The sequence below is a fragment of the Lissotriton helveticus genome, chromosome 4_1, assembly GCF_964261635.1.
Source record: "Lissotriton helveticus chromosome 4_1, aLisHel1.1, whole genome shotgun sequence".
Lineage (NCBI taxonomy): Eukaryota > Metazoa > Chordata > Amphibia > Caudata > Salamandridae > Lissotriton > Lissotriton helveticus.
Window position 1 is genome coordinate 2043840434 of NC_136063.1, and position 12274 is coordinate 2043852707.

General features: G+C 45.2%; 1 protein-coding gene across 1 annotated transcript in view; it reads right to left on the reverse strand.

Moving 5' to 3' along the window:
- Positions 1-11366, reverse strand: part of NKRF (NFKB repressing factor) — an 85713-nt gene extending 74347 nt beyond the window's left edge. Inside the window, exon 1 of the mRNA XM_078688699.1 lies at positions 10846-11366. Coding sequence (XP_078544825.1) covers positions 10846-11189 — 344 coding nt within the window. The 5' untranslated portion in view covers positions 11190-11366. The remainder of the gene's footprint in view (positions 1-10845) is intronic.
- Between the last annotated feature and the right edge of the window lie 908 nt (positions 11367-12274).

A 12274-nucleotide genomic window follows, 5' to 3' on the forward strand; every position in this document is an offset into this window, starting at 1 on the left:
GCTCGACCTAAAAATTACGAGATTGAATTGAATGAAAATGTGAAACTAAGGGTGTCTGCAAGCTTTGAATGTTTACTAGTGAGAAACACACTATCATTCAGTTTTTCAAATAAGCAGGTACATATGGCTGTGTAGAAAATCTAGACATGCAAACCATTCGAGAATAGGGCTAAAACTACTTTCTTTAATGTTCTCCTTCCAAAATAATCAGAAAGGTAAATAGGACAAACAGCAGCAATTACTAGAGAAATATAACAAGAGTTGCAGTGTATTTTTTGGACACTACTGCTGCAGGTTTACACAAAAGCGCTTACAAAAGGGAATGATCAATACAAGCGCCAAACAGAAGAGTCGCTCGCTCACCTGGGGATGAATGCCACTTGGCCGAGGAACAGAGTGAAACAAGAGTTTAGTAGTGGAAGGAATCCACAGTTGAAAGCACCAGCGTGAGTCATTTTGTGTCGATAGTCGAGCAGGGAGTGCTGTAATTAAAGGCTGTTGTGCCTGCGCGGGACACATCCCTGGAAGCAGCTTGGGGCAAGAAGGACTAGATTGCTGAATCACTGTATCCGACCGAGTGATGTAAGCAAACCAATGCGAGTCATTGGCTGATGCATGTCACAGGTGCTTCATGGGGAGACCGACGGGGTGCCTGAAAAGAAGATATGTAGTGTGGCGCATGGAAGCCCACAATGAGAGCACATTAAAATGGCATAAAGTGTTGTCTACAAGCCGAGAATTAGCTTAAACATTTTTTTTAAGGGACTACCTAGCCACAGGGTGCCCACATGAAGACGGCAGTACCGAAAGTGAGCATGTCAGGTAGTGAGGTGTGGGCTTACCCACAGGGGGAGCAAATTAACAATGGCGCATGGACCAAGGCTCCTGGGGCCACCAATAAACACAACAATCCTAAACCACAAGCAGTCAAAAGAAAAAGTAGTGCTAACATATATGCCCGATTGTGACATGCTCCATATAACTGCGGTGACCAAAACAGCAAAAGGAGGGGGCCTGGGTCTTGGATGCGCCGGGGGAACGGGGGCAGTGTGCTCACGAGCATGCCGCGAAAGTGATTTAAAAGAAGTTGGCACCTCAAGTGCGTGAAAAGAAGCCCGGGAGTTGTGTGCGCGCGCCGCGAAAGTTATCGCGATCAGATTCACGGGATAAAGCCACATGGCAGCTGCGCACGTTGCGCGCGCTTGTGTGCGTAACTTCAAGATGGTGGCTGGAAAAAGCATGTGGGCAGCACTTTGAAAACTCGCTTCTAAATGTCTCGCACAGCAGCGCATGCGCTGACTCAAAGAGACCTAAAAAAAGGGGGATGGGGGGGTGACACAGAGGCCCCTCAAAATTTGCCCTTATGCTCCGTCAGCATTCATATGGAATACCTTCCTAAAATACAGTCTGGGTGGTATATGGGCGCAGGAGAATTAATGCTCCCAAACCCTCGGCCAGAGTAACCGAGTGCTGACACGTGGCACATTTCCAATGAATTTGTGGAAATACATTTTTAGTACACGACCACCGCCAACCCTCCTCCTAAAGAAAAGCTGTGATTCGATACCCATTACTCGAAGTGAAACTCGGTGGAAAATAACTTTGGTTTGGCAAAATAGTGATTTTCAGCAAAAGGGGCACATGCAATTCGATGTCCAATATGCAGTTCATACAAAAATATTGGGTTATAGGGTTCATGTTAGACTAAAACAGATGCTGTTAGGAACCAAAAAAGGTCTATAGCCATCTTCTTGGTTGATGTGTTAAAATTAGCAACACTGTTTTGATGTTCCTTACATAGCTCCCAATCCACCTACCATGTTCCCGGATTTGTTTTCTTGGATTTTTCCCTATCTGACAAAAACCAGAAACTTTAAAAACTTTTAGAAGCTTACTAAATCCAGGTCAATTGAGTATAGTTTGCGAGTTACAAGTACCTGGGAAATCAAAGCCATTTCTCTAGTAAGCATGTCTAATTAGTTATGGACTGTTCTTGTGAAAGCTCTTAACTAAAATGCACAGATCAAGGCAGATTATTCAAAGGGGTGGGGTTAATTGTCACTCATGTTCACGTCTCCAGTAAAATAACAAAAATGCATCAGGAATATTGAGACCAGATTGTGAAACGGACTCCTCGGAAAAACAGCCAGGGACCAAATTTCGAATAGCGTAATAAACTATTTTTTTTATTGCCAATCAGGTGGAAAGCAGACTGGACTGAAATTGTGTGAAAGTATCCCACTAGCATTGCAATAACTAGATAGCACAACCCCTACAACAAACAACATATCACCTCTCTAATTAATACTATGAATACGACTCATAACTATCCTCCAACAACAAATCACATCGCACCACTCTTTTTTCACAGGACACCTTAGAACACAAACTTAACCTCACCTCAACACTCTCCCAACGTGGTACCACTATTTCCCACCTAAGCTCCAGGCTGTCTGCTGCATTTGACTCAATTCCCCCAACATAAGGCCCATTACCCCGATACTCAATAGCAAGGAGCATTCACCACCCTCACGCCAAGAGATTCACTCCCTACCTCTCCCAAGCTGATATTACAAGCTACGACACCCTGACATTATCACGCTCCCTACTGTCAATACCCGGCAAATGATATGTAACCAAATACCAATTATTTTGCTGACTTGATCCAAACATTAGTCTCCCCTAAAGAAGACTGGCCAACAGAAATATCTTCCCGATTGCAACCAAAACACCGGACACTCCTTACACCAAATCATACACATTGGCTCTATTCTGCATGCTTCATAATTACAGATCAGCTATGAAACATAAGCTTGAAATTTCTGATTTATTGCATATAGGCCTCAAAAAAAATCTACTCACCCACTTGCTATGGCAAGTCAGATTTTATCAGGTTCAACTAATTATAGAACCTTTTTGCTGGTTTTGGCAAGTGAACTTCAGCTGAAAAGGAACAGGTGTGTCCATCCTGAAACTGAATGAGCAATAGCCTTTAAATCTGGTTTTATCTTGACACATTTGCTGTCTGTTCAAGGAGAGGTCAAATGTCAGTTTGTCTTTGTACTAATTGTTGCTCATCGTGTGAAAATGGTGCTTACTTTTCTCTTATTACAGTTAGAGGTTTTTGTCAAGTTAGCTAGGTGAAACAGATGTAAGATGAAGTTTTTTTCTAACTCATAACATTTACACAGCTTGTAAATGAAAAGTAAATATTTCAAAATGTATCCAAATTTACAAAAGCACATTTTACTTGATGATCTGCAAATGACAAATATTTGCAAAAACTCGATCTCCAAACATTTTTTATGCTAAATAGTTTTATTAGTAAAACCGTAAGTCAGTGGGAATTTTGTGGCCATTTCTATTGAAAATCTGGTGATTGCACAGGAGGGTGCTACCACTTAATCTTTTAGGTATGTAATTATTAAAAGTGATGTTTGGGCTATTAAATCAAACAAATGTGCTTTTTTCAGCAGACATGCTGAACTCTCGTATTTGAAGGCAGTTTCATATGTGATATAAAAAAAGAAAATGGCGGCTCTGTGAAATCAAATATTTGCCCAGGATCACACAATCTGAAAACATGTTATGGGTCAAGATCATTATAATTAGGTCAAGTAGATTATTTAAGTCACTAGACCTGCAGGTCTACTAACATTTTTAAGTCTTTTCGAGGCCTGGCATACTATAACAAACCTACTAAGTCTCACAGAGACCTTCCATTGGCCAACAGGACCGGGTGGGCTTGGGGATCAGGAATGGCCGTCTGGTCTTGGCGGTGGGGCAGGGGTTACTGTAATTATCTGCAGACCGCAATGATAACCTATTCTAGCAGAGACCTGGTTCAATGACACAACTCATACAATATTTGACCTTCTTCCTCCGAACTTATTCCATCATCAGAAATGACAAAGTAAACAGAATCTGGGGAGGCGTGGCTGCAATTGTCAGAGCCCTACAATGCAAAAAGCTTCCCAATGGTCCTTTCCACACTCCAATGCCTAACTTTATAACTAGGTGTACAACCTTCTGTTCAGATTTAATGTCATGTGCCTTCACTGAGGAATACATTGATCTTGCAAGTGACCAACCAACACAAACTGATCTTTCTAGCTGATTTTAAACTTCACTGGGGCAACACAGATGATTCTTCATTTAACCAGCTTGCCACATTCTTCTCCACAAACAAACTGGTAGAACACAACCTTAAACCAATGCACAAAATGGCTCCATACATGATTTATTAATCTCTAAAGAAGACCTGCTCTCAGTCGACGAACCCATTCCAGTAGCCTATTCCAAGCACTTTCTCTTTCCCTCAATACAACTCTTATACTGTGATGAGGTCACCCAAAAAGAGACCCCCTGGTTGTGCAACATCATGATAATCGACATCAGCAAACTCAGCAAATCTGCAAGGAAGGTACTCCCCCTCCCCCTCATTCGTCTCAACTCCGAGTTCAATGTCTCCACTATATCGACAATCTCTATGTTTTGCTTGATGAGGAAGCTCCACTCCAGAGCAAGAAGAAAAGAACACCACCATCTGCTCCTTGGTTCACTAAGACTCTATTCAAGGAAAGAAAAACCTTGAGATCTCAATATAATAAAAGAAACTGGCACCTTCCACCACTAATTAGGCATGCCGCCACAATGCAAGATCCATTATCAAAAGCAAATTTTCCATGCGAACGTATATCACTTCAGATCCCTACTTGACTCACACAAAAATCGACTGAAGCAATGATTTGATTAAAACAGCTACCAGCCATCCCATGCCTGCTTCCATCAAACTCGATGAACCCTCCAAGAAAACAGAAGAGTTATTACAATTTTTTGATTCCAAAGTGAAATCACTCCTATACCGCAATGAACATCCTATCACCACCACGGTGTGCAAAGCCAGAAACACCCTCTAAACCTTTGACATTATCAAAAGAGAACGCCTTACTTGAAACATTATGAAAACCAAACTATTAAATCTTTGTGGACCCTATCGAGAGTACTATTTCCAAAGATCTTTTACACACACGATCCCCTACTAGACAGGGCTAGTTGATTTCTCGCTCAGCCAAGGATCTTTCCCCGATTCGCTCAACACTGGCCAAGTCACTCCACTTCCCAAAACATGTGATGTGAATGACCTAAATAACTTTCGTCCTGTTACCAACCTACATTTTCTTGCAAAAATCATCAAAAGATGTGCTGCCAAACAACTCACCCAACACATCAAAAACAATAACTTTTTGAACGAATTTCAATCTGGCTTCAATCAAAGATGCAGTAAAGAAACAGCACTGCTTCAAGTTGTCGATGAAGCTCTTCAAGTCCTAGACTCTGGCAGCTCCTGCCTCCTTGTTCTCCTCGCCCTGGCGGCGGCTTTTGATACAGTAAATCACCATAGGCTTCCAGACACAGGGGTCAAGTGTTATACTGACCCTCTGGGAGACCGACTAAGAAAGGCAGGGATTATATACAATCAGTATGCAGACGACACCCAGCTTTAACTAAATATCTGACCCACACAGCAGCTACTCCTCGGCTATGGAGCGTCATTCCGGTATCAGCAGTCTCAAAAATGGCAAATATAAAATAATAATACATCATGTTTATTATTGTTTCACTTTTGCTTGGGCAGTCACATGGGGGGTGGTGGGCACTTATCAGTGTGCATGACGGCCGGCAAAACCGCTGGGTGCCCCAAAGCTTTTTCAACCCCATCTGTGTTGCTGGGTTGAAGACAGCAGGCACAGGCTCCCAGTCTCCATGGGAGCTCAAATCGAGGGTGCTCAGGTCAATCCTGACGCTGCTCTCATGACATGAGAGCAGCGTCAGGATTGGCCACAGGGGAGTCTGGGAGCCTGTGCTGCTTGCAGTGGAGCCCGAAGATCAGAGGACCTGCAATGCGGGAAGTAAGTTCTAATTTGTATTTCATTTTGGTCCTTCTCCGTTGTCGTCCCCTCCCACCACCTCACCTTTTTACCTTCACACCAGCCACCACTGGATCCACACACGACATCTCCCATCTTAAACAACAATCCATATGGTCGCACACTGCTCCTTCTACCAGCGAGTTGGCCCCTGGGCATTATGGTAAATGCAGTTTGTTCCAGTGTGTGCGCTTCTGAAAATATTTCGAGTATATCCACCGTTGTGCTGGCCATCCCTGGACACGTGTTTCGAGGTCATTACCTCTCATCAGCAGGGAATAGGCGTGTGTATGGGGCTGCTGCGTAGGCTGCCAAAAGTGTTCTCAGGTCTTGATACCTCTCGCGGCGCGCAGGTGCGTAATCATGAGCTCGTCAGCTCGACCGGCTCAAGGGAGCCTTAATAAACAACAATCCATATGGTCGAACACTGCTCCTCCTACCAGCGAGTTGGCCCCTGGGCATTATGGTAAATGCAGTTCGCACTACTATGAAAGGCAGGGATTATATACAATCAGTATGCAGACGACACCCAGCTTTAACTAAATATCTGACCCACACAGCAGCTACTCCTCGGCTATGGCGGAGGAGCGTCACTCCGGCATCAGAAGTCTCAAAAAGGGCAAATATAAAATGATAATACATCATGTTTATTATTGTTTCACTTTTGCTTGGGCAGTCACATGGGGAGTGGTGGGCACTTATCAGTGTGCATGACGGCCGGCAAAACCGCTGGGTGCCCCAAAGCTTTTTCAACCCCATCTGTGTTGCTGGGTTGAAGACAGCAGGCACAGGCTCCCAGTCTCCATGGGAGCTCAAATCGAGGGTGCTCAGGTCAATCCTGACGCTGCTCTCATGACATGAGAGCAGCGTCAGGATTGGCCACAGGGGAGTCTGGGAGCCTGTGCTGCTTGCAGTGGAGCCCGAAGATCAGAGGAGCTGCAATGCGGGAGGTAAGTTCTAATTTGTATTTCATTTTTGTCCTTCTCCGTTGTCGTCCCCTCCCACCACCTCACCTTTTTACCTTCACACCAGCCACCACTGGATCCACACACGACATCTCCCATCTTAAACAACAATCCATATGGTCGCACACTGCTCCTTCTACCAGCGAGTTGGCCCCTGGGCATTATGGTAAATGCAGTTTGTTCCAGTGTGTGCGCTTCTGAAAATATTTCGAGTATATCCACCGTTGTGCTGGCCATCCCTGGACACGTGTTTCGAGGGCATTACCTCTCATCAGCAGGGAATAGGCGTGTGTATGGGGCTGCTGCGTAGGCTGCCAAAAGTGTTCTCAGGTCTGGATACCTCTCGCGGCGCGCAGGTGCGTAATCATGAGCTCGTCAGCTCGACCGGCTCAAGGGAGCCTTAATAAACAACAATCCATATGGTCGCACACTGCTCCTCCTACCAGCGAGTTGCCCCCTGGGCATTATGGTAAATGCAGTTCGTTCCAGCGTGTGCGCTTCTGAAAAAATGTTGAGTATATCCACCGTTGTGCTGGCCATCCCTGGACACGTGTTTCGAGGTCGTTACCTCTCATCAGCAGGGAATAGGCGTGTGTATGGGGCTGCTGCGTAGGCTGCCAAAAGTGTTCTCAGGTCTTGATACCTCTCGCGGCGCGCAGGTGCGTAACCATGAGATCGTCAGCTCGACCGGCTCAAGGGAGCCTTAATAAACAACAATCCATATGGTCGAACACTGCTCCTCCTACCAGCGAGTTGGCCCCTGGGCATTATGGTAAATGCAGTTCGCACTACTAAGAAAGGCAGGGATTATATACAATCAGTATGCAGACGACACCCAGCTTTAACTAAATATCTGACCCACACAGCAGCTACTCCTCGGCTATGGAGGAGGAGCGTCACTCCGGCATCAGAAGTCTCAAAAAGGGCAAATATAAAATGATAATACATCATGTTTATTATTGTTTCACTTTTGCTTGGGCAGTGACATGGGGAGTGGTGGGCACTTATCAGTGTGCATGACGGCCGGCAAAACCGCTGGGTGCCCCAAAGCTTTTTCAACCCCATCTGTGTTGCTGGGTTGAAGACAGCAGGCACAGGCTTCCAGTCTCCATGGGAGCTCAAATCGAGGGTGCTCAGGTCAATCCTAATGCTGCTCTCATGATATGAGAGCAGCGTCAGGATTGGCCACAGGGGAGTCTGGGAGCCTGTGCTACCTGCAGTGGAGCCCGAAGATCAGAGGAGCTGCAATGCGGGAGGTAAGTTCTAATTTGTATTTCATTTTTGTCCTTCTCCGTTGTCGTCCCCTCCAACCACCTCACCTTTTTACCTTCACACCAGCCACCACTGGATCCACACACGACATCTCCCATCTTGCCAACACCATGAACTGTTCAAGGCTGGATGACCTCTCACAACCCAAGACTGAACCCTTGCAAAACCAAATTTGTTGTTTCCTCTTCGAATTCCCCACCACCAGTATAAACCTGGAAGGATACACTCAACATCCTGAACAGCAAGCCCATCATCGTTGACTGTGCCAAATCTCTGGGAATCACTTTAGATAAAAGGCTCAACCCTCAAATTCAAATCATTACCATGGCCAGGAACGCGCAATATCAACTATGCCTTCTTTGGGGAATCCACAGCTACATCCCAGAGCAAGACCTGAAATATATTACTCAAGTTCTGGCTATTTCCAGAATCAGCTATTATAACTCAACAGATCTCCCAAAGACCCACCTCACCTCTCTGAAACCAGTTTTAAATAAACGGCACATTTTGTCTGCGAGGCTAAAAGAACGGCAATTACTCACCAATTCTCGTCACTCTTAGCTGGCTCCCCATTGTAACCAGGATGATTTATATAATGGTCTGTATCACCTACAAGGCCTTGCATACATCCACTCCTCAGTACCTAGTCAACAAACTAAAGCTTTCAGGAAACAATCATGAAATGCAGAAGCTTTGAAGTTGTAGCCTCCAACCTTCACAAAAGAACTACTCATGGCTCAATACTTCCCAGTTAGTGTGACTAGAATTTGGAACTTCCTACCCCCGAAATTACGGACCACTACCTCATTGTCGATCTTAAAAACTGAGCTAAAAGCCCGTCTCCTACAAAGATATTTTGGCTAGTTGGCCCCTTAGCCAACCTCCCCCAACATACTGTACCCAAGACTGAATCTATAGCTGACAAATAGCATGTATGGTTATTTGTGACATTTCTAATTATACGCTGTGCTTATGTGTGACATTTAAATGTATTATGTGTGACATTTTGCAGGACCCTTGAAGGTCAGCTGAAAAAAAGCAGTTTCGTCCTTGTAATGAGGTTAATCTCACACAATGTTATGTTTTGTAAGGGGCTTTAAAATACTTACAATCCCCCTGCAAGATGACTAACCTTTTCAACATGATCCCCATGCATTTCCAAACTAGTTTCTGCAAGCCTTACTCAGACCTCGGCCTTCCTACCTCATTTCATACCACTTTCCATCTTTAACTACAGCTTGTTTTTCTCCCATTCCCTTTTAAGCACAGATTCTTCCTTTCACGGATTATCTTATGCTGGTCTAGCCCTGTCATCGGAGCACCACTGCCTGCTCTCACCAATACACCTGCTTTCTCTCTAATTACTCTTCTGTAGTTCTGTCTTCTCATGATAAATACCTGCTTAACCACTGCCTGCTCTTACCAATACACCCGTTTTCCTCTACTTACTCATCTGTGGTTCTGTCTTCCCATGATAACCACCTGCTTAAACTCACGCAGGCTCAAGCACGCACAGGTGGCCAAGGGGAAACGGCTTTTACAACGAAGCCGTTTCCACGAAATCTTTAACCACGCATGCTGTACAACGCATGCGTGGTTACAACTAATGCCTTTACTACGATGTTTGTAGTAAAGGCATATGTGGTAAAAGTAAAAAAAAAGGGGGGGGGGGCTTGGGGGGGGGTCTCCCCCCCAAATAAAACAACTCACCATAAGTCACGTCGGCATCAGAGTCGATTAAGAGAAATCGGTAAAAATATGCCGTTTTCTCTTCACGACGTCACCACGCAAATAGTCGGTGAAAGGTTTATGCGTGCTAAACGAATTCCGTTGTAACGCATGCGTGGTAAAGGCATGCGTTGCAACGGAATTCGTTGTATCATATATTCGTGGCCAAGGCGCTAAAAATGCATTTTAATGCGGTGATGTAGATTACCACATAAAAATGCGTTCTTCTAACGATTAATGCGTGGTACTTGGCAGGGGTGTCAGTCAACCTAACTGCAATAGTCCCGAGTTCCCCTCACCTAGCCTCCTCTTGTACTTTGTATATAATGTGTGCTTTTGTAACGATCGAAACGAGGATACTTCCAGTTTCAATTCGCCTCCTGTAATGTTCGTAACTGTTGTGTTGTAATTTACTCTGGTCTTTCCCTTAGATTTGTCCCCTCTAGGTCTCCGTTCCTCTTTCTCCACGCTGGTGCATTCCGATGTAACCAGATGGCATTATAGATAACTAGCAGCCGTTTGTAACTTTATATATCGCTAATGAAGACAGTTTTACTGTAAACTAAAGCGCTATGACACCTTTGGGTTATGTCAGCATTATATATAAACTGGACAACGCAATGGATCTTACATGGAGTTTGTGTTGTATGGGATTAACCCATCTTTCCTGTATGATCAAAGTTTTGCTTGAAAGCATCCCTCGAGCATTGCACACTATTAGACAACTTCGTACAGTTCGAGAAAGGACTGTGATGCACCTAGCCTCCGATTTCCTAAAGCAATCTGCTCTCCTACGCGACTGTCTCTATACCCCTCGGTGGAGAGGCCGATCTACCGATTAGTGGAGGTCAAGCTGCTGGGGTCATGTCACAGCCCACTATGTACGCTGCAATTTTGGGTAGTGAAGACAGAAATATGCACCCACGCGCAGCTCTATCTCCTGCACTCACCGGCAGCCCATGAAGACGTGGTTGCTCCACACCATAGACATAGCCAGCAGTTGGTCCATTCGTCCGGGGCCATTGTACTGGGACATGTGCCGCATGATGAACTGCTTGCGCGCGTCCCACTGCTTGTCGCTCTCATGGTACTGGCGGAGTAGGTCGAGGAAGGCAGGATCCACGGTGTTGGTGGAATCTTTTGGTTCCTTGGCAGGCGGCTTCCGCAGCCCGGCATCTCCGCCGCCCTGCGCCATCTTAGCTCCTAACACAGCATGGCGGCCGGCCGCCGCAAAGCCTCCTGGGTAAGGTAATGGGGGCGGTCTAGCCGAGCCCCGGCTGCACCGGTCAGACATTCCTCGATCACTCGGTCTGGTGGCTTAACACTGGGGGACGCTCGCTCTCCGCTCCAGAGCCTGCATGTTTGCACAACACACTACATTTAATTTACTCCGTAAAGTGCTCCCTAGTGGCTGTCATTTTCAAAGACGTCACGCTTTACGTCACTCCTCCCTCGAAAGAATCATTATTGTGCTGCCATTGTGACAATTCATGGAAAGAATAGAAAGACTTGTACTCCAGTAATTCGAAACGCAACGCAAAGCCCACTCGGCGACAGGACAGACTCGATACATGCAGAAGAAAGATCTGATCTGTGGCGGAGCCAGGGGTTTGCTGTAGGGTGACCCGGCGTCCCCGTTTTGTCAGAACGGTCCCTGTTTTTAACCAGCTGTCCCAGCAAATTTCAAGAAATTTAGCTCATGTCCCCGTTTTTGGAGAGGGTCGACTGAAAATGGTGGGAGGTGTTTTTTATGTTTTACAAAGCAGGGATACTGAGCAGTTGTTTCAAGAAAGCAATTTAATTAACAGGCAAGCTACTGGGCTTAAAAATTGCATTTTATGTATGTTCTTACTGCCTGTTCTGTAATTCTCTGCTGAGGAGCGCTCTCATCACTTGAAGTAAAATTGTAGTCTTTCTTCTATTTTTGTGAAATGTCCCAGTTTTTGGCTTTAAAATTCTGGTCACCCTTGTTTAGAAGCATACAAATAGCTTCATGAAACTCATAACTCTATCTAGCTATACATGTGGTTTTATATCTTCGTTACCCTACGGCATGGAAACCAGGATGTAGCATAACAACCAGTGCTGCAGACTTTGAAACAGGGGAACCGGGTTCGAGGTTGGCGTTGGCTTAACCTGTAATCTGGGCAAATCACTTAATCTCCCCGTGCGTAGATAAAAGTGATATATCCTTGTGTAATATCACTGGTGCTCGTGCAAAGCGCTTCAATACCTTCAAGTCGAGTTCGTGCTATATAACACCGGCAAAAAACGAAGAAATGCATCATTACATAAGTCAAATTTGAAACATTGCGCACATATGCTGTCATGTTACAATCTAAAGTTCTGCTAGCTGCACAAGAATACGATGAATAGCCT